Source organism: Caenorhabditis remanei, chromosome II (assembly GCF_010183535.1).
Source record: "Caenorhabditis remanei strain PX506 chromosome II, whole genome shotgun sequence".
NCBI classification, from domain to species: Eukaryota; Metazoa; Nematoda; class Chromadorea; order Rhabditida; family Rhabditidae; genus Caenorhabditis; species Caenorhabditis remanei.
Window position 1 is genome coordinate 1,107,146 of NC_071329.1, and position 23,160 is coordinate 1,130,305.

The 23,160-nt window shown below is 38.6% G+C and overlaps 4 protein-coding genes across 4 annotated transcripts; 2 read left to right on the forward strand and 2 right to left on the reverse strand.

The window, feature by feature from the left end:
* Positions 1–471: 471 nt before the first annotated feature.
* GCK72_003848 (uncharacterized protein) lies at positions 472–8,870 on the reverse strand (the record flags this gene model as incomplete). Its single annotated transcript, XM_053724281.1, has 10 exons — positions 472–508; positions 644–699; positions 1,453–1,787; positions 2,918–3,030; positions 3,154–3,312; positions 4,586–4,770; positions 4,958–5,206; positions 6,325–6,534; positions 7,941–8,046; positions 8,722–8,870. The coding sequence occupies 10 exons, from the start codon at positions 8,868–8,870 to the stop codon at positions 472–474; spliced, it is 1,599 nt and encodes a 532-aa protein (XP_053588475.1).
* An 819-nt stretch (positions 8,871–9,689) lies between these two features.
* On the forward strand, positions 9,690–11,369 carry GCK72_003849 (uncharacterized protein; the record flags this gene model as incomplete). The annotated part of the gene is made up of 4 exons (XM_053724282.1): positions 9,690–9,751; positions 9,795–10,151; positions 10,195–10,680; positions 11,240–11,369. The coding sequence occupies 4 exons, from the start codon at positions 9,690–9,692 to the stop codon at positions 11,367–11,369; spliced, it is 1,035 nt and encodes a 344-aa protein (XP_053588476.1).
* A 341-nt stretch (positions 11,370–11,710) lies between these two features.
* Positions 11,711–13,134, forward strand: GCK72_003850 (uncharacterized protein; the record flags this gene model as incomplete). The annotated part of the gene is made up of 4 exons (XM_053724283.1): positions 11,711–11,772; positions 11,816–12,172; positions 12,247–12,729; positions 13,002–13,134. 4 exons carry the CDS (start codon positions 11,711–11,713, stop codon positions 13,132–13,134), a joined length of 1,035 nt encoding a protein of 344 aa, XP_053588477.1.
* A 423-nt stretch (positions 13,135–13,557) lies between these two features.
* Positions 13,558–18,900, reverse strand: GCK72_003851 (uncharacterized protein; the record flags this gene model as incomplete). The annotated part of the gene is made up of 3 exons (XM_003091472.2): positions 13,558–13,972; positions 16,670–16,976; positions 18,777–18,900. 3 exons carry the CDS (start codon positions 18,898–18,900, stop codon positions 13,558–13,560), a joined length of 846 nt encoding a protein of 281 aa, XP_003091520.2.
* Between the last annotated feature and the right edge of the window lie 4,260 nt (positions 18,901–23,160).

The window sequence follows — 23,160 nt, forward strand, 5'->3', positions numbered from 1 at the left end:
TCCATTTTTCCAATATTTTCTCAGATTTTTTATATTTTCTATTTTAAAATTCTATTTTTCTTTTCTAAACTCAAAAAAACTAATAAAAACAATTTGATTTTATCCGAACAACAAACGACTACAGTAATCCTCTAGGAATACTGTATAAAGAGGGGGGCGGGGCTTAACTGAACACTGAAATTATGCGAAACCGGTAGGTCAAAAGATAACGGGGTGAAATTTGTATCCAAAAGACACATTGTCTGAAAATAGAGAGATACAGAAGAAGAGAATTAAAGGATTCACAATAGAGAAACAAATCTGGATAAAATTAGGCTCCGCCCACTTTTTCAGCGTTTTTTGGTTTAAAAAAGCGATTTAAAAACGAAAAATTGTCTGAAAAAGTGGGCGGAGTCTAATTTTTTGCGGGAAAACAATAAAAATTGATAAAACGACAAAGAAAAATGCATTATTTCATATATAGATTCATATTTAGACACTCTCGATACTCGGGTGTTGATCAATCCCTCTGAAAAATTTCAAATTTTTAAATTTTTAAGGTAAAAACTATTATTTGGATAAAAGAGGGTGAAATTTCGAGGGTTAGGTAACTGAATTTGGGGGTGAATCAGATTATCAATGGAGCGCGTTTGTTCATTCAAACCTCTTCTTGTCTAACATCCCCTCTATTGATCGGTTAACTAGCACCACAACGATCTCCTAAAATAACGAAAAATTGAGGAGAATTAGGGATGAATGGGGATGAATGGAGGATAAAGCACTAGGCCAAGATGATTTTTCTATTAGCAGCCCACGCCTTCTTACAAATGCGCCCCATCGCAAACGAGAGAGTATCAGCGAGAGAGACGCAGAGTTTTTTTATGGCGCGAAACAGATTTTCACCATTTTTGATCTATTTTTGCATAATTTTCTCTCAGAAATTTGCAAACTTTGAATTAAAACTTATGAAAATAGGCAAAAACTGTGAAAATCTGTGTCGGCGCCAGAAAAAAAAACTCTGCGTCTCTCTCGCCGATACTCTCTCATTTGCGGCGGGGCGCAGTTGTAACGAATTCGCTCTGCTAATAGTCCCCCAACTTATTCTACACTCAAAATTGCTCAGTCATGGTATCTGAAACGCGCTCTAATGGTCTAGAAAACTCAAAATTTCAGATTCTGACCTTAGAAGCCGATTGGTGGCCTAGAAAACCTCAAAACTTGGAATTCTAGTCCCCCAGATCCTTTTCTTGGTTTTGGCATCTGAAATGCGCTCTATTGGCCTAGAAAATGGCAAAATTTTGGATTCTAGTCCCCGCGACCCAAAACTACTCATTTTTCTCCAATTTTCGTCTAAATCTCTCAAATTTTCTGGAAAAATTTCGTCTAAAATCCTCTACCATCTCATTGTATCTAAACATCAAGAGATCTCAACAACTCTTGTGATCCAGCACTTCCTCCTCCAAATCTCCTCACATTATCCTCATCCTGTTCATTCGGTGAGCTGAGTCTCCTCGAATTGAGCCCACCGGCTGCTCCGTTGAGTATCATATGATTGGGAAGTGTGTGATGATGATGATGTCCGTTTTGATGAGTTCCATTTCCATTCAAATGACCGTGTCCATTGATATTATGGAATACTTGGTGATGTGGTGGCTTCTCGTGAATCTGATGAGGATTCTGCTGCTGGTGATTCTGATGGTGTACCGGCTCTTTCCGTCCCGAACCGTAACCGAACGACGGCGGTTTCGATTCGGGAGTGGGCGGAGCTTTCGACGATTTGCGACGGACGAGTTGGTAGTTGATTTCGCCTGAAAATGATGCATTTAGTTTGAGGAGATCTGAAATTTCAGATTTGGGATGGAATTTTAAGGTTTTCGGTGAAGGGGAATGGAGAAATTGGACATGAAAAGGCTGCAAATAGTATCGGGGAACGAAAATATCGTTTTAGATGTGTAGAATTTGAGAAAATCGGTTTTTTCGGCGGGAAATTCGAAATTTTAAGTATTTCTGTGCGTCTGTATGTCCAGGTGTCCCTTTTTTTCGGTTTCGAGATGTCTCAGTTCCGAAATGTCCCAATTTTCAATGGTTTTGAATCAGCGTGTCCAGATGTCTGTCTATGTGTCCGGATGTCCCCCAACACTGTTAATGAGAGGAAAATTCAAAAAATTTCGTAAAATCGATCCAAAAAACTCAATTTTCAACACCAAAACCTATGAATCCCGCTATTCTGAACGACTAACTGGGCCTCAGGGACGTCCAGAAGTATTCTATGCGTCCGGATGTCCCCTTAACGCTATTTTTAATCTCAAAATCTAGTTTTCAACACAAAAACCAAAAAATTTCTCATTTGTTCACTATAACTAACGATTTTTGAGGGAATCTGAGCGTCCCGACGTCCAGATGTCTGTCCGAATGTCCAAATGTGTTTCTGTGCGTCCGGATGTCATCCTAACGCAGTTTTTAGTCTAAAAATCTCAAAAATCCTGCAAAACCCATACATTTTGTCATTTTCCAATGTAAATAACTAGTTTTGGGGGAATCTGTGCGTCCGGACGACCCCAGCACTGTTTTTGAGTGAAAATTCTCGACTATCTGTGTGTCACTACATCCAGGTGTCCTAAATCGTCCGGATTTCTCCAAATGTGGTTCCGTGCGTCCGGATGTCTCCCTAACGCTGTTTTTAGTAAAAAAATCTCATTTTTAACACAAAAAACCATCAATTTTCTCATTTTTCACTAAAAATAACGATTTTTAACGGGATCTGTGCGTCAGGACGTCGAGATGTCCCCAAATCGCAGTTCCCACATATCTGACTGTCCATCTATCATTCCAGATGTCGCCTAACACTATTTTCTCCAGTTCTAGACCAAAAACAGTGAGTTTTGTGGCAAAAAACTCATAAAAATTGACCATTTTTCATAGAATTTTGCGCCCATACCCATATTTCCATTGGCATGAAGTGCCCACTCTCTCTTCTCCAAATCGTCAGTCAACATTCCAGTGATTCCCTCGTCTTCGCCAGAGCTCTCGACGTTGTCATCCACGCTGGAACTGCAAAAAAAAACGAGAATTTTCATCAAAAATAAGGTTTTTACGGCCAAAAAACGCTCAAAAACCTGCATTTTTCCAGGTTTTGAGGTCATTTTTGGTGTTTTTCGCATCTAAAGAACGCACTTATCAGCACAATTCTCGAGTTCCGAGACGAGAAGATCACCGCCGACTTCGAACCAATTTTCAGGCATCCGTTTGGTTGGATATTGAAGACGGAACAGATACAATGCGACCTCTTTGTTCTTGAATTGGCGGGCGTCGTCCAGTGGGTAACGACCCCATCTGAAAAGAAAAGAAAATAGAGAAGGAAAGTCAGTCTGTGTGTCCAGATTTCCATTTTAAAACTAATTTTCATTAGAAATCTCAGATCGGGACGTTTATCTGTAAATCTAGTTGTCTGTACGTCTGTCTATCGATGTTATTTGCTTAAAAACGAGAAAATTAGGTAGAAAATCGGGATTTTATGAATTCAGTTTGTGTTTCCGAGTGTCCGGGTGTCCAATTTTTCGAGGAAAATCGATCAAAATTTGTCTGTCTGTCGTTTTGTGTGTCCAGATGTCCAGATGTCCGTCTGTCGGTGATTCCAGGTGTTCGGATGTCCAAAGACCCCCCCGGACGTCTACTTTCAAGAGTTTCGCTTTGAAAATATCGACTATCACATGAAAAGAATGGATGTTTAGTCAATTTCGCTCATTTTCTCTCGATTTGAGCTCAAAAAACAGATTTTCAGCTTCTTTATTTGCCGGATATCCTGATTTTCAACGTCGCACCCACAAAATACTGAAAGCTTTATCAAAGTCATGAATATTTGAGCAGAGCTTCCGCCTACGCGTGACTAAATTCGCTCTATTGATAATCGATGTGAAAATTCTGGGATTTTCACGGAAATTTTCACATCCAATTACCATTAGAGCGCATTTGCCACTAATATTTGCAAGGTTTCATTCTAAAATCCCAAGTTTGAATCCAAATTTTCCGATTTTTGTGCTAAAAATTATATTTCCCATCTATAAGTGTTCAGCATCAAACTAGAAAAAAAAACGACAGAAACGTGTGTGAGATTTCCGATTGTCTGGGTGTGTCCGGATGTCCGTGGCTCTACTGTCCAAAATTCTCTCAATTTTAACAAAATTCAGCTCCCAGACCACGTGGTTGAGCGATTTTGGTCAGAAAATAGCTAAAAACCGGCGGAAAAAAGGGGCGGACCTTCAAAAATAAGGCTCAATTTTTTTTGTTGGATTTTTTGAGGTAAAAATTGTCACGACTCCGCCCACAATCTCAATTATGCAAAATCGCCGCACGGTGTATGAAAAAAACTGTGCCGATCATCAATTGGATCGATTTACCGTCTGGCTGTTTGTCAGTGTGTCCGGATGTCCATATTTAGCGATTTGAGTTTAAATTTTCAGCTTTTCAGTTTCTGAAACGCGCCACCGACACGCCAGATGTCCGAAATTTCACCAATTTTAACAATCCCCGACTAGTTTTTTCTCATTTTTTTATTTTTTTTCCTTCTCAAAATGCGTCACCGACACGCCAGCCTTCTCCTACTTACCTATCCCTAACATCATGCGGAATTCCAACAATATTGACCAAAAACTTGCAAACTTTGATGCGTCCCTCGGCGGCGGCCACATGGAGTGCCGTCCGGTTATCATAATCGGCCGTTTTCAAATCGGCTCCCTGCATAAACATTCGTCGCAGCGAGTCCAAATCTCCGTTCTTCGCCGCGTACATCACCTGGAATATGGTGGGAAATGAAGATGTTTTCTTTGTTGGGAGTTTGGGAAGGTTAGTGCGACGTCGTCTGGATTCTGAAGCCTTCTGAAGCGTCGTTGGTCTCTAGAAGTCCCAGAATCCGTCGACGACGTCACAGAACGGACACATAGAGATTAAAACAAAAACTCAATTCTTCAATTACTCTGACCTGCACAATCGTCTCATTCTCACGTGGACCGATCTTTCGACGCGGATCGATTTTACGCGAATCATCCGGATGGAGCAACGAATCGTAATTGTGGAAATTGAATTTATCGATTAATTGTCGACAGAATGCGACGCCTCGACACGAATTGCCGGTTTTGTCGAGTGGCGGAGAGTAGAGAGCGATGCCCATCACGTTTGGAATCACAACGATCATGATACCGGAGACACCGGATTTCGCGGGGAGTCCAACCTGGAAAATAAGGGAAATTATTAAAAATTCAGATTTCTAGGCCACATTTACAATGTTTTGAACTCAAAAAATGCAAAAACGGTCGAAAATTTCACTAGGAGACCGAAAAAATGAGTTTTTTTGAAAATTTGAGCATAGCTTTCGCCTACGCGTGACTAAATCCGCTCTATTGATAATCTCAGTAAAAACTCCGTGAAAATCACAAAAATCGGGATTTTCACAGAATTTTCACATCCGATTACCATTAGAGCGCATTTGCCACTAATTCGCATGGTTTTTTTCTATTATTTCTCTTTCTGGGTGCAAAATTTGGGATCCTAGGCACAAAATACACTTATTTCACTCAAAAATGTAACTTACTGATTCTCAAAACCTGAAAAATGCTAATCACGAGGCAGAGAGCAAAAAAACAATTTTTAAGTGAAATAAGTGTATTTTGTGGCTAGGAAGTGGAACGGTGGCCTAGGATCCAAAATTTTGGGTTTCTAGGCCACCAAGGTCTATATGGGTCAAAACACCGAGTTCCACAAATATTTCGGTGCCTAGCGCATGAAGAGGTCAAAGGTGGCCTAGAACTTCAAAATTCGGACTTCTAGGCCACCAAATTATGTTTTAAAGAATATCAGACCGAAAACACGCATTTTCAGCCAATTTTTCGGTTCAAACATCAAAAAAGTCATAATATTAAGTGAAATAAGTGTATTTTGTGCCTAGGATCCCAAATTTTGGTTTCCTAGGCCACCAAGTAATTGCACTGTTTCCGGAGCCGAAAAGATTTTGACCAGATTTTCATTGAAAAACCCTTTTGAAATCGATCTAGAATTGCCTGAAACCCCAAAACTTGGATTTCTTGCCCGCCAAAGGAATATCAAACCAAAAAACCCGTTTTCAAACATTTTTCGGTTTAAAAATCGCAAGAAGTACTCTGGAATAGCCTGAAATGCCTGAAAATGTCGAAAAATAAGCTTTTGACCAAATTTTCGAGAAAAAAACTTTCTGAAATTGATTTCAGGGATCTAGAATCTCAAACATTGGATTTATCGCAAACCAAAAGAATTTCAGACCAAAAAAAGCGCGTTTTCAGCCAATTTTCGGTTCAAAAAACCTGAAAAACCAACCTGAAAAGCGAATTTTCCCGAATAATCGTACATTCCACACGAGTACATCAACGAGAGAATGTCTCGACACGGTCTCGATCCCAAACATTTCTCCGTCGTCAACGGACAGATTCCTCCGTTCGCAAGAGTGGCTGCCATCACGGCGGCAGTGTCACAATTCGTTTCGAGTGAACACAATTGGAAGTAGAGATCCAATTCCTCACGGAGACCCTGTCAGATTGGAATCAATGAGAAAACGAGGAATTGAATGAGTGAATTGCGAAACCAAAAAGTGGTGACGACGACGAGGGTTGGTTAGTTAGCTAATGGACTCGGTACGGACTCGGTACGGTATTTTTCGTTTTTGAGAGAAAATTTGAGAATTTGAAGCGAAAAATCATGATTTTTGGGGCATTTTGGACAAAAAATGTGAAAAAATAGAGTGTTTTAACGGAAAATTAGAGTTTTTCTTGTCAAAAATGGGCGTGACCCGATAAAAGGGGCGGAGTTCGGAATTTGGTACAAAAATACGATTTCTGACACAATCAGGGAGAAAAATCATGATTTTTGGTGCATTTTGGACGAAAAATGTGAAAAAATAGCGTGTTTTAACGGAAAATTAGAGCTTTTCTTCTCAAAAATGAGCGTGACCCGATAAAAGGGGCGGAGCTTCGGAATTTAGCACAAAAATACGATTTCTGACTCAATCAGGAAGAAAAATAATGATTTTTGGTGGATTTTTGACGAGAAATGTGAAAAAATAGAGTTTTTAACGGAAATTCGAGTAATTTTGACTGGAAATCGATAAAATTTCGTTACAAATATGGACGTGGCCAGAAAAAGAGGCGAAACATCGGATTTTAGTTTAAAAAAAGACTTTTGGCTCAAAAATACACTAAAAATCCCATTTTCCGGAAGGTTTTACTGAAAAATTCGAGATTTAACTTTCAAAATGTAGGCCACGCCCACTTTTTGCAATTTTGCTACGCGATTCCATTTGAACGCATTTCTGAGCGATTTTGGTCAGAAAATCGCTAAAAACCGCCTGAAAAAGGGGCGGAGCTTCAAAATTTGGGGTCAAAAACATGCTTTTTTTTCGAAAATTTGCAGTTTTTACAAAAAATTCTGAATTTTCAGGTAAAAAACGTCAAGACTCCGCCCACAATCTCATTTTCGCAAAATCGCCGCACGGTTTATTTTTTATCATATCGATCGATTTTTTGACAGAAATTTGGGAATTTTCGGGGAAAAACTGTATAAAAACCACTTTTCCGCTACGAACAACCTAGAAATTTCCGATTTTTCCATCTAAAATCACTGAAAATCTCAAAATTTCTTCTAGTTATTAGCTCTTCACAGTTCTTACAACTGCGCTCCACCGAAATCCCCTTGAAAAATGTCTCTTTTTCTCTGAGTCTCTCAATTTTGTACACTATTTTCTTCGGTTTTGGTAGAGCGCGGTTGTATGAAGCGTGTCGTGCTGATAGCAGTGCTAAACTCAAATTGGCGTCACAAAGGGGTGAGTTATTTCTGTAAAAATCTGAAAAATTTCTTCTGAAAATATAACGACAAAAAGCGACAAAATGAGGGAAACCGAGGTGATAAATTAAGCTAAATGGGGCCGAAAAAGAGAAAACCTTTGCCTTTTCATAGACCTGCGATTCGTCAGGGAAACAACGGTACTCTTTCATGTAGTACGATAGAGCGTAGTTGCGATCGGCCGTGTCACGCTCTGAGAGGAATCTGAAAACCGAGAGACAATTGATTTGGTGGCCTAACTTTGCGATTTGGTGGCCTAGAAACCCAAAAACGGTGAAATTGTGGCCTAGTTTTCGAGATATTTGGAGTTCTAGGCCACCGTCAGAGCCAGAGTTATTTAGGTGGCCTAGAAACCCAGAAAAGTTCTCCGATGGCCTAACTTTCCAATTTGGTGGCCTAGAATCCTGGAATTGTGGCCTAATTCTCGAGTAATTTGGGATCCTAGGCCATCAAGCAACTCAGGGCTCTTTTGGTGGCCTAGAATCCCAAAAACCATGGAATTGTGGCCTAGTTTTCGAGATATTTGGAGTTCTAGGCCATCGTCAAAGCCAGGACTCTATCGGTGGCCTAGAAACCCAGAAAAGTTCCCCGATGGCCTAACTTTCCAATTTCGTGGCCTAGAATCCCACAAATGTCGGAATTATGGCCTAGTTTTATGGCTGTAGAGATTTCTAGGCCACCGTCAGATTCCGGTGGCCTAGAAACCTATGGCCTAACTTCCTACTTTGGTGGCCTGGAATTGTGGAATTGTGACATAGTTTTCGAGCTATTGGGATTTCTAGGCCATCAGGGCTCTATCGATGGCCTAGAAACCCAGCAATCTTAGGTGGCCTAACTTTCCATTTTGATGGCCTAGAATCCCAAATCCAATCGACTCACGTTGCATTATCGAAACCGACGTGTCCACCACCGGCGAGTTTTCGATACTTTTTAAGCATAAAATCGAATCGATCAGCCATCGAATGAGTCGGCTTAATCATCGACGTGACAACGATGGCGCCGGCATTGATGAGCGGATTGTGAGGCATGTCTGGAAATAGGAAATGTGGGATTTTCAGCATTCTAGATTTCCAGATGACGTCGTGGGGATTCTGATTCTGAATCAGTTCTCAAAATTTGAGTAATCTCAAAATACACCGAGTTATGACGGTTTTTGCCTGAAATTTTGAGACAAGTTTTGGAAATCTGACAAGAAAAGGTTACGGTAGCTATGAATTCGAGGGAATACTAATTGAACCATCAGGATTCCATTTCTGTGCTCTAAATCTTGCTAGTTAGCAAGATTCAGCATATTCTAAGCACAGAAATGGAATCCTGTTGGTTCAATTAGTAATTTATCGAGTTTATAGCTACCGTAACCTTCTCTTCTCAGGATATCCAAGATTTGTCTCAAAATTACAGACAAAAACCTCTACAACTCGGTTCATTTTGACAGTACTCAAATTTTGAGAACTGATTCAGAATCAGAATCCTCACGACGCCAGCTTCATATCTATATCGATTTCGTCTGAGAACTGTAGCTCCTTGGCTTACAGTTGGAGACTCTGCCCCCAAACTTGAACATTTTCGGAATTTCCCGCAATTAATCAATCTCTAAATCTTCCCAAATTTCGATTCGGAGGTCATTTTCGCCACCGGCGACTTTATTTTTTTGAATTTGAAAATTTCGGTTCCCCACCCCCCACTTTCTTTGTTCCGCCCTAATCTCTTAATCTCCGCTGTCGCGGCGAGAGAATGCGGCAAACGAGGAGTCCATTAGAGCGCGTTTTCACTTATTTCAATCGGCGCCAACATCTGTCTCGATTTATTTCAAATTTGTCTCATTTTTTCCCATTCTTCTCAACAAGATGACACCACTATCATATTCCAGTCTGACTACTGTATTAAAGCATTTGCCAACGGATTTGCGGTAAGTTATTCATCTTATGAATCTTCAAATTCTTAAATTCCAGAATTTCCATCTCTAAACGATGCCCGATTATCCGACGAATCGAGAAGAACATTCCGATGAAAATTCGATATATTCATATCGATGGAGCAAGATTAGTCGTGGATGGCATTTCCTTCGATATGGACATTCCAGATTTCTACGACCTCTTGCCCGACCCTGTTACTCGGGTGTGGACTTGGACAGAACCCGACAGGCAGACTTTGCGGGTAAACTCAAAAAGGGAATCCGCGTGGAATGAAACTGTCATTATGGATAATCGATCGAGGAAAGATGCACTAGAGTATCTTTTATCAAAGATTTTCGCTGGTCGTTCTGGAAATGTTATCAACTGCAAGACTGTATCGATTGGCGAATTTAAGTATGTTTTTTCAAAAAAATTCGAAAATACTTCATTTTTACAGCGGCGAAGTCGACGAATACACACCCCCGATCTCTCCGATACCAAATCTTCCGGGACTCGTGAGATTCCACACCAAGAATTTGATACTTACTGATGCGCCCGCAGATTCTGATGATCTAAATCGAGTTCTTGTCCCAACATGCTTCCCGCTCGAGTCGATAAACCAGTGTTGCGTGTATCTTGAAAACGAATTGGAATATCCAATCGTCCAACAATCAAAGCTATTAATTCTATCACTAGACCTCGATTCTCACGAAGAAGAATACGGCGACTTAAATGCTCTAACTCATTCGAGAATCCATTTCTATAGAGAGTACTGGTATACGTGGAATATCGAAAGTCTGTTAGTCAGTTGGAGAGAGAATCAGAAACCCATCGGAACACATTTCTCGTTTGAAAGACCAACTGTTGGCGGGATGCGACGTCTGCTTCGTGACATTGGAGACAGATTCCCGGAATCCAGAATTCGAAAGATTGGGAACAAGAGGTAAGTTCAGCGTGACCATAGATGGGTTCAAAATTAGTATTATGATCCCAAAACTATACCAAAATGTAGATCTCAGCGAATTCTATGTCCTTGATAAGAAATGGATTCATTACTGTATCACGGGTCAAGCCAGCAGCACAGTAATGAATCCGTAACCTATCAAAGACATAGAATTCGCTGAGATCCACATTTTGGTCTACTTTTGAGCTCATAACACTGATTTTGAAGCCAGTTACGCATGTCTTTAGACTCAGAGACAAACTCCTAAAAACTGTAACCGTTTCCGCCATTATGGACTGAAAAATATACCAAAATGTAGATCTCAGCAAGTTCTATGTCTCTGATTGGATACGGACCGGCTTTGAATTCATTTTCGTACCCTAAACCGAGCTAAAGTGTCGAAAATGACACTCAGCCCAAGGTACAGTATACAGTATGAGTTCTAAGCTGGTCAGTATTCTATCAACGTCATAGAACTCGCTGAGATCTACATTTTGGTAAATTTTTTGGATTCGTTATTTTCATTTTGAATTCACAAAACTTCTAAAAATCTTTTCAGCCGTCCCTTTCTACCCGATCAAGTTCTCATTCCACTCAACGACTATTCTGAGATCAAAGTGTTCTGTAAGGCGACAAAGAAGAATCTGAAATCTCTTCATCTAAAGGTTCAACCTATCAGAAGATCTTAATTCCATTAATTATTGCAAATTCTGTATACATCTAATCCAAAACCGAATTACAGTGATGTAATGCTGCTGCTTTGAGGTAATAAACTAATGAATGCTTTGGCTTTCCTTTGACATTTTCCAGCTCGAAATTTCATTCCAAACGGGCGAAATTAGCCGTTATCCCACCCTCTCCTCCCATTTTTCTCCGCCGTTGCGGCGAGAGAGTGCGACAAACGCGGAGTGCGTTTTTCTCACTTTTGAACGGCGTCCATTAGAGCACGTTTTCCCTTATTTCAATCGGCGGCAACCTCTGTCTCGATTTATTTCGAATTTGTCTCATTTTTCCCATTATTCTCAACAAGATGACACCACTATCCTATGCCAGTCTGACTACTGTATTACAGCATTTGCCAGCGGATAAGCGGTAAGTTATTCATATGAATCGCCTTCAGATTCTTAAATTCCAGAATTTCCATCTCTCATAGATGCCCAACTATCCGACGATTCGAGAAGATCGTTCCGATGAAAATTCGATATCTTCATATCGAAGGAGCAAAGTTGATAGTCGATGACACATGGTTCGATATGGACATTCGAGATTTCTACGATATTCTGCCCCATCCTGTTTCTGGGATGTCGACTTGGACAGAACCCGAGAGGCAGACTCTGAGGGTACACTCAATAAGGGAATCCGCGTGGAATGAAACCCTTCAAATGGGAAATCGATCGAGGAAAGATGCGCTAGAATATCTTTTATTAAAGATTTTCGGTGGCCGTTCCAGAAATGTCATCAACTGCAATACTGTATCGATCGGCTATCCCAGGTATGTGCCCGGGTGGCGTTGAGCCCCTCGCGTTTTTTTTCGAAAAATTCGAAAACAATTTCGAATTTTTACAGCGGCGAAATCGACGCATTAACACCCCCGATCTATCCGATACCAAATCTTCCGGGACTCTTGAGATTCCACACAAAGCATTTGATTCTTACTGATACGGTTAATTCTGATGATCTAAATCGAGTTCTTGCCCCAACAAGCTTCCCGCTCGAGTCGATAATGCTGTATGGGGAGTATATTGTACAGCAGTTGCAATTTCCAATCGTTCAAGAATCGAAGAAACTAATTCTATCGCTAGAACTCGATTATCAGGAAGAAAAATACGGCGATTTATCCGATCTAACTCATTCGAGAATCCATTTCTATAGACATCACTGGAATACGAGGAATGTTGTAAGACTGTTAGTCAGTTGGAGAGACACTCAGAAACCCATTGGAACACATTTCTCGTTTGAAAGACCAACTGTTGGCGGGATGCGACGTCTGCTTCGTAACATTGGCGACAGATTCCCGGAATCCAGACTTCGAAAGATTGGGAACAAGAGGTAAGTTCACCATCCCGTTACTGGCTTCAAAATTAGTATTATGAGCTCAAAAGTATACCAAAATGTGGATCTCAGCGAATTCTATGTCCTTGATAACAAATGGATGCATTACTGTACCACGGGTCAAGCCAACAGCACAGTAATGAATCCGTAACCTATCAAAGACATAAAACTCGCTGAGATCTACATTTTGGTACACTTTTGAGCTCATAATACTAATTTTGAAGCGAGTTACGTTAGCTTTCCAGACAAAACTTCTAAAATCTTTTCAGCCGTCCCTTTCTACCCGATCAAGTTCTCATTCCACTCAACGACTATTCTGAGATCAAAGTGTTCTGTAAGGTGACAACGAAGAAGAAGCTGAAATCTCTTCATCTGAAGGTTCAACCTATCAGAAGATCATAATTCCATTAATAATAGCAAATTCTGTTCTCTGTGTACAGCCCATCCTAATTAAGCCTAATTACTGTAATGTAATACTGCTGATTTGAGGAAATAAACTAATGTAAGATTTCGCTTAAGTGAAAATCGAATGTGACTAAATGCGCTCTATTGAGAATCCGAGTGAAAATTCCAGAATTTTCCCAGAATTTTCACATCCGATTACCATTAGAGCGCATTTGCCACTAATTTGTTTGGTTATAATCTAAAATCAACATTTTTGAAGCCAAAATTTCCGATTTTTGTGCTAAAACTGATAATCTGTACATCCAAATGTCCGAATGTCCCAAATAACAAAAAACTATCAAATATCTGCATTTTTCGTCAATTTTTGCTCATTTTCAGCCGATTTTTCCCTATTTTTTCTGTTTTTGAGCAGATTTTTGCTCAATTTCTTTCAATTAAAACGCTTTTTGTTGGAAACTCACTATTCGAGTCAAGACAAATCTCATTAAAGAGCCTTCCACTCGGCTCGTGTCCAACGTATTGATGCAACACGTGACTACCAATTTCCGATGCGACAATCGCATAATTGAACGCTTTCGAAACGGATTGCAAACAGAAATTCTTCTTCGAATCGCCCAACGAGAATCTCTGTCCATCGATCGTACAAATCGACATTCCCCACGTATGAGGACTTTGACGAGCGAGTTGAGGGATATACGAGGCGACTTCACCCTCTTTCGACGCCCGACACGATTCGAAAATTGTTTCGATCATTTGAGTGAATTCCAGCCACGACGGGATGATTAGTTGATTTCGGAGTGTACGCGAGATTAGAATCGTACATGGGAAGATTATTCTGGAAAAATTGGATTAGAAAGTGAAAAAATATGCGGAATTTGGGATCGTCTGTCTGTGTTCCTGCGACTCCGGAAATCAAATATCACAATTTTTCAGAGAAAATCAGTCAAAATTAGCTAGAAAATAGGGATCTTATGAATTTGGACCGTCTGTCTGTGTTTCCGAGCGTCCGGATGTCAAATTCCCAAAATTTTGAGCTGAAATCGTTGAAAATAGAGTCAGAAATCGAAATGTTGTCTGTCTGTCGATCGTGTCCGGATGTCAAATTTCCACATTTTTTGATGAAAACCAGTCAAAATTAGCAAAAGTACCGGAATTTTATAAAAAAAAAACTAAATTTTTAATCTGAAATTGTTGAAAATGAGTTGAAATGTTGTCTGTATGTGTTTCTGCGAGTCCGGATGTCAAATGTCTCAATTTTTCAGAGAAAATCAGTCAAAATTTGCTAGAAAACCGGGGTTTTATGAATTCGGACCATCTGTCTGTGTTTCCGAGTGTCCGGATGTCAAATTTCCAAAATTTTGAGCTGAAATCGTTGAAAATCGGTCAGAAATCGAAATTTTGTCTGACTGTCGATCGTGTTGTCCGAATGTCTTTCTATCTCTGTTTCTGCGAGTCCGCATGTCAAATTTCAACATTTTTTGAGAAAAATCGGTCAAAATTAGCTAGAAAACCAGGGTTTTATGAATTTTGGACCGTCTGTCTGTGTTTCCGAGCGTCTGGATGTCAAATTTCCCAATTTTTGGCTAAAATCGTTGAAAATGAGCCGGAAATCAATTTTCTGTCTGTCTGTCGATCGTGTTGTCCGGATGTCAAATTTGAAATTCCCACATTTTTTGAGGAAAACAGGTCAAAATTAGCAAAAGTACCGGAATTTTATGAAAAGAAAACTAAATTTTTGAGCTAAAATCGTTGAAAATGAGTCAAAAATCAATTTTCTGTCTGTCTGTATATCGGTATGTCCGGATTGCCGTCTGTATGTGTTTTCAAGTGTACGGATGTCAAATTTCCACATTTTTTGAGGAAAACCAGTCAAAACTAGCTAGAAAACTGGAATTTTATGAAAAAAAACTTAATTTTTTACCTGAAATTGTTGAAAATGAGTTGAAATGTTGTCTGTATGTGTTTCTGCGAGTCCGCATGTCAAATTTCCCTATTTTTTCAGAGAAAATCAGTCAAAACTAACTAGAAAACCGTGATTTTATGAATTTTGGACCGTCTGTCTGTGTTTCCGAACGTCCGGATGTCAAATTTCCAGAATTTTTTAGCTGAAATCGTTGAAAATAGAGTCAGAAATCGGAATTTTGTCTGTCTGTCGATCGTGATGTCCGGATGTCAAATTCCTTCGCTTTTTTTTGAGGAAAACCTGTCAAAATTAGCAAAAATACCATAATTTTATGAAAAAAAACTAAATTTTTACATGAAATTGTTGAAAACGGCTCAGAAAACGAAATACCCGGATTTCCGTCTGTCTCTAAGTCTGCTAGTCCGGATGTCAAATTTCTTCGTTTTTCGAGAAAAAGCGGTCAAAATTAGCTAAAATATTGGAATTTTATGAACTTTGGACGGTCTGTCTGTGTTTCCGAGCGTCCGGATGTCAATTTCCAGAATTTTTTGAGCTGAAATCGTTGAAAATAGAGTCAGAAATCGAAATTTTATCTGTCTGTCGATCGTGTTGTCCGGATGTCGAATTTCAAGATTTTTTGAGAAAAATCAGTCAAAATTTGCTAGAAAACCGGGGTTTTATGAGTTTGGACCGTCTGTCTGTGTTTCCGAGCGTCCGGATGTCAAATTCCCAAAATTTTGAGCTGAAATCGTTGAAAATCGATTCAGAAATTGAAATTTTGCTTGTCTGTCGATCGTGTTGTCCGAATGTCTGTCTATCGGTGTTTTTTGCTTAAAAGAAGAGAAAATCAGCGATTTCGAGATGTCTGTCTGTGTTTCCGAGTGTCGGGATGTCCAATTTTTCGATTTATTCGAAAAAAAGAAAAAATGGGTTCTCTGGATGTCTAATTTTGAATTTTTCGTTGAAAATTGACTACCTGTACATCCCGATGTCCATTTTGTGTTCATACGTCGGTCTGTACGAGCTGGATGTCCAGATGTCTACTTTTGCTACTTTTGAGAGCTTCACTGCCGTGAAAATATCGGTTTTTACATGGAAAAACGCATTTTTCGTCAATTTTTACTGATTTGAGCTTTAAATAACTGTTTTCAGCTCATTTTTCAACAGAAAAAAATTGAAAACTGTATCAAAATCATGAAAATTTGGGCATAGCTTCCGCCTACGCGTGACTAAATGCGCTCTATTGATAATCGGTGTGAAAATTCCGGGATTTACACGGAATTTTCACATCCGATTAGCATTAGAGCGCATTTGTCACTAATTCACAAGGTTTTATTCTAAAATCCCGTTTTTCGAAGCCAAATTTTCAGAATTTTTGTGCTGAAACTGATCATCTGTACATCTGGATGTCCGAATGTCCCAAATAACAGGAAAAGATAAACGCCAAGTGTCTATACGTCTGTCTGTGCGCAAGGATATCCGGATGTCTACTTTATCGATTTTCCCATGGAAAAATGCATTTTTCATCAGTTTTTGCTCATTTTGAGCTCAAAAAACCGATTTTCATCTCATTTTTCGCCGAATTTTCCCAATTTTTCACTCAAAAATCCGTTTTTTTTTCCAACTCACTCCTTAAACTTCTCCTGTGACATTGCCCACTGTCGACAGTCCTCATTCTCCTCATCGTGTTTCTTCATTCGATCGAACATTTGCTTCAGTCTCGGATCGTTTTCCCATATTCCGAATGATCGGAGCACTTTGATGAGACGGAAGAATGAGCAATCAGTGGATCCATGTGGCAGACGGAATAGAGTACAAATCAAATCGGCCGCCCGTTCCATTTTTTCATTTCGGACGAGTGCCAATTGATTGATAGTCTGAGTGAGGAATGGAACCACCGACTTCTTTCTTTCAAGCACTTCTCCAATGTATTCCACTGCAAAAATGGAGATTTTTCTATTGAAATCGACTGAAATCGACCAAAAATGAGTTCTAAAGATTCAAAATGAAGATTTTCAATGTTTTAGAGGTGAAAATTGTAGTATTGCAGCGATTTTTTGACTAAAATCGACTGAAATCGGCAAAAGAAGAGTTCAAAAAAGGGGTTTTCCCTCAAAAATTCAATAAAAATGGAGCATAACTCGCGGAAATGAAGTTTCCAGCGTCAGAATAGTCAATTTTCAGCAATATTTAGAATCAAAAGGACGATTTCCAATGTTTTAGAGGTGAAAAATCTATTTCAGAGGTGAAAATTCCAGTATTTAAGCGATTTTTCGATTAAAATCGGCAGAAAAATAAGTTTAAAAGGAGGTTTTTGATGTTTTGGAGGTCAAAAATGATGATTTTCAACGTTTTTTAGACAAAAATTCGATTAAAATAGTCTATTTTCAGTAATTTTCAGATTCAAGACGACGGGTTTCCAGGTTTTAAAGTGAAAATTCATGATTTTGAGCAACTTTCGCAGTAAAATCGATTGAAATCGGCAAAAAATGAATCAAAAAAGGAGGTATTGATGTTCTGGATTTGGAAAATTAAGGGTTTTTAGTGTTTTTATACAAAAAATCGATAAAACTAGAAAAAAATAGTCAATTTTCAGCAATTTTTAGATTCAAAAAGACGATTTTCGAGGTGAAAATTCAAGATTTTTAGAGTTTTTCACACAAAAATTCACTAAAAATGGCAAAAATGAGGTGTTTTTTCCAATATTGTAAAAATAATCAATCAAAATATTTTTTTTAACTGCTAGCGATATCACTGTTCAAAGAAACCGGTTTCAACCGAACATTTCATAGAAAGGACACGTGAAATAAACATGTCCAGAGTGTCAAAAAATCTGAAAAATGCAGTTTTTATGCTGAAAATTCCAGATTTTTCGATGTTTTCCCGCCTTTTAAGTGCTGAAAATCACAAAATCGCCTCTTTTTCATTGAAATTGTTGAGAAAATCACCAAAAAAACCCTCAAATCTCCACTATATTTACTCTAAACGGTACCATCTTGCACCAAGTGGGCGGAGCTTGTGCTCAGGCTCCGCCCACTTGAGCTGAGAGGTAATCAAACCGATTTTCAGTCATTTTTCACCGATTTTCAGCCAAATTTCTGTCATTTTCAGTCGTTTTTCACCGATTTTCACCCATTTCAAGCCATTTTTAGCAGATTTTTGTCAATTTTCAGCTATTTCTGATTTTCAGTAATTTTCAGTCAATTTTCAACCATTTTTCACCGTTTTTCAGCCATTTTCGCCGATTTTCAAGTTGAAAAATCGGCTTAAAGTGGCTAAATATAGCTGGAAGTAGCTGAAAATCACCGAAAAATGGGTGAAAATCGACTGAAAATTGGCTGAAAATTATCTAAACATCTGTTGAAACTTTCAGTTATTTATAGCCGATTTTCAACTCATTTTTGGTCATTTTCGACCATTTTTTCCGATTTTCAGTCATTTTTGACAAGTTTTGACCATTTTCAGCCGTTTTCAGTCATTTTTCCTAGATTTTCAGTCACATTTCGCCAATTTTCAGCCAAATTTCGGTCATTTTCGGTCGTTTTCAACCGATTTTAAGCCATTTCTAGCCTATTTTTAGCCATTTTAGACAATTTTCAGCGATTTTTAGCTGTTTTTAGCCATTTTCATTCAGAACTTTTGACAATTCTCATTCATTTCCATCCATTTCTAGCCGATTTTAGCCGATTTTAAACCAGTTTTCAGCCATTTTTCGGTAATTTTCAGCCAAACTCACAATTCTTCTCGTCAATCTTTGGTGTGACCGACGATTCCTCCCTCAACGAGTCATTCGGATCGTTAGAATCGACACGCAACGCGTCGAATATACCGCCCTTCTCTGGTACGCTCATCGTCGACATTTTCACAGTGATTTGAGTGACTTGAGGCAGCTTCTGAAATTAATTATTTAAAAAATATATATATAGAAATGTGGGAGAAAAAAGATATAAAATACGGGAAAAAAAAAGTAAATTTTCAGATTTTCAGACCAAAAAAACTCAAAAATTCACGATTTTTAGCCGAAAATTAGGTAAAATCGCAAATTTTCAGTGTTTTTGAACTCAAAAACTGAAAAACATATAGACGACGGCCTAGAAATCAAAAACAGAAAAAGTTGGTCAACTATCGCCATTAAATCCACACAACTAACACCGTAAATCGACACAGCTTACGCCGTAAATCGACAATACAGCATAAATCGACACAGCTTACGCCGTAAATCGACACTATGGCGAAAACTCGATTTACGCAGTTTCTGGTGCCGTAAATCCCTTCAATAACCGGCGTAAATCGACACGGAACACGGATTTTCAGTTTCCGACTATCAAAGAAGCTATCGGAGGTAAAAACCGGTATTTTCAGCGGTTTTGCCAATTTTTCCACCTAAAAACCCTATTTTTATCTACTTGAAGCGAGAAATTTCCAGTAAATCGACATGAACCACATATTTTTACGGCATGGCTAGTAAAAAAGGCTCCCGGATGCCAAAAAACCATGAAAAATCACAATTTTTACAGTTTTTACCGGGTTTTTCCCCCTTTATGAGCACTGCACGCTTCTTACAACCGCGCTCTACCGAAATCGAAGAAAATAGCGTGCAAAATCGAGAGACTCAGAAAAAAAGAAACATTTCTGAAGCGGATTTCGGTGGAGCGCATTTGTAAGAACTGTGCCGAGCTGTTAGAAGGTTTAAAACCACTTTTTCGGCGTTTTTACTGTAGAAAACGATCGGAAATCTATTTTTAAACCTATTTTTTTCCCATTTTAAGCCTAAAAACCCCGAAAATCTTCTTTCCGAACTCAAAAAATGGGAAAAATGAGGAGCAACTCTCGGAGAAACAGAAATCATCGACGGAGGGCATTTCATTTCATTTCATTTCGTTTTTCAAATTAAATATAAATCGAGCAAACGGATTATCGGGAACCGATTGATGGTGGCGGGGGACCGCTTATTTGAACTTCTTCTTTCATTTCCAAAACTTTTTTTCACAAAAAGCAAAGTCTCTTAGTATCAATTACCCCTTTCATAAACGATGAAGCTGCCACGTGGGGAGAGACGAAATAGTGTGGAGAAATGAGAGAGCGGAGAGAGAAAATGGTAAAGTTTGAGTAAATAGGGGAATCGGTATGTTATGTGTTGGAAAATTCCGAAATTTTATTGGAAAAATTGAAAAAAAAAACGAAAAGGAGCAAAGAACCAGTAAATTTTCGTATAATGGAAAATTTATGCCAATTGTCATCATCTACGTGGCTCGGCGCCACGTAGCTTTGAGAATTTTCAAGTGAAAAAAGCAAAATCTAAGGTCCGCCCACCGAAGAAAATAGTGTGCGAAATTGAGAGAATCAGAGAAAAAGTGAGGGCATTTCGGTGGAGCGCAGTTGTAAGAACTGTGCCGAGCTAATAGTGCACCGGTGTGTCCAGATGTCCGCTAGGGGCTCCCCCCCATTTTTCAGCAGTTTTCAGAATTTTCGGGAGAAACATGCTCCGCCCATTTTTCGCTATTTTGCTGCACGGCTTCAATTTTTTGTTGCTTTTTTCTCGATTAAGACTAGCTACCCCACAAAACTGCAAAATCAGGCGTAACCAGGTTGTGGGCGGAGCCTAAAGAACATCTGGGTGGGAAAAGACACTACCGGAGAGATAAAGGCGACGAAATACTGGAAAACGACTCTGCTGGCCGACTTCTATACGGAAATTACGAAAAATCGGCATAATGTATTATTGAAGCGGCCGAGAATCCCAAATTCTAGATTTCTAGGCAATCTCTTTGAAAACATTAGAAACCTCATTTTCAGCTCCAAAAACCCATTTTAGACTATTTTTGAAGGGATTTCCAAGAGAAAAACGCTTATCCATGTCTAAACTTCCGCCGACAGTCAGAAAACCAGAAGAAAACCGTTTTAATTACTCAAAAACCCAATATTCCACTTCAAAAACTCCTAGTCAACCTGTTTTTTCCTATTTTAGACCTGAACCCCCACAAATCTATGCCTACCGACCCTCTTAAAATCGCAAAAAGTGAACATATGTGCTCCTTATAACAAATGACATCATCTTCCCTTCTCACTTCCCCTTTTGTGTACATTTACGATCAAAAGCATCGAATCTTCTCACACCCCTCCTCAATTCATATATTTATATTGTCGGAGGTGGCGGCGGCTCAGTTCAAAGAGACAAAAAAATGAAATGGAGAGGAAGAAGACACGTGACACCACAGAAACATCTGGAAGGTCTCTAGGCTCCGCCCCCTTTCAGACAGTCGTTTACAAGCTAGACGGGAAGAGAAAGTATCCAATCTGTTTTGAGATCGGTGACGTCATCCTTAGCCTAAATACGCTCCGCCCACTTTCAGACAGTTGTTAACAAAATCAATCTTATTTAGGGAAGCCATGACGACCTCACAACCTAGCTAAGCTCCGCCCACCGCTACCTTAGCTCCACCTACTTTCAGACAGCTGTTAACAAGCTATACGGAAGAGCTCAGATCTCCATTTTTCGAAAATAGCCATTGCCCTCAAAACGAACTATGAGCCGGTTATCAAAATGACGTCTTCCTTAGCCTAAATAGGCTCCGCCCTCTTTCAGACACCTTCTAATAGGTTATAAGACAACAAAAAATGATGCAATCTGGCAAATCAACTTTTGATATCTGCGTTTCTTCTGGTGCCTATTGTCTCTATGTTTATGATACGACTTTTGCACTTTTTGCACTTTTTCGAAAATGTCGGAGAGAGAGAGAGGAGACGCAGAGAAATGGGAAATTAGGTGGGAATTGGGCCTAAAATAGGTGAAAACTAGGTGAAAAAGGTGAAAATTATGAAATTTTGGCTGAAAATTACAGATTTACAGCTCAAAATCACTGAAATCCACTGAAAATCGATCTAGGATGCCTAAACTACTAAAAACGCCGGTTTAAGACGTTAAAATAGCGATTATGAGCTCGGAAATCCATGAAAAATGCAATAAAATCGGATTTCACCCTGAAAACAGCCCTGGAAAGCGTTGTCAAAGACAAAATCAACGTTTCGGAGCAGAATTTATACTAAAAATCAATCAAAAATACTTAAAAATCGGGAAAAAATCAATTTTGAGCAGTAAAAACTAGTTTTTTTCTAATTTTTACAGTCAAAAAACCTAAAAATTCAGTATTTTTGACATTTTAGCGCTAATTAGAAAAAACAAGGGGAAACTAAGATTGTAGGTCTAAAATCCCAAAAAATCGAATTTTAACGAGAAATCTCACTTTTTAATAGTAAAAAAACTTAAAAATTCCATTTTTTGAGCCTAAAACACTGAAAATCTGCATTTTTTAATTAAAATTTAAATTTTCAGAGGAAAAAATCTACTTTTTTCAATTTCTAAGCATAAACCGCGTAAAAACTCAATTTTTCTTATTTATGCGGTTTTACGTTTAGAAAGTGAAAAAAAATCGATCTACACCTCTAAAAACTCAATTTTTATTGAAAAATTGCAAATTTTCAGTGTTTTAAGCTCAAAAAACGAATTTTTGATACTAGAAAGTGAGATTTCTCGTTAAACTTCATATTTTTAGGATTTTTAGACCTACAATCTTAGTTTTTATAATTAGCGTCAAAAAATTCTAGATTTAATGTCTAATATAGTATTCTAGAGGTGTTTCAGCTGAATTTTGAGTTTTTTGACTGAAAATTTTTGAAAAAACTAGTTTTTACAGCTCAAAATCAAAAAATAATGGATTTTTTACGGTTTTTATCATATTTTTCGTTTCAATAAATATAATAACATAAAAATAAATAAATTTTCCAATCAAAAATTAGATTTTTTCGCGGTTCTTAAGACCTCCCACCCGATACTTTGGTCATTACACTAACCCCCCTTTCGATAAAAAAATAGGTCTACTATACTAATAAAAAATCCAAATTCCCCCTCCTCCTCTTCGGTTTTTTTCTCTTTTTTTTCTCAAAGACAGAGAATTTTTGAATGATATGAAATGACCTTTACATCAATTCGCCGCAAGCAGAGACATATTTGATATGGTCAATCTGTGAGTAGGTCAAATAAAAAATGGAATTATTTGCGAAAAAAGGAAAAAATGAATAATTGTTTGTTTAGCAAGAGGAAAAGCTAAAATTGCATCATC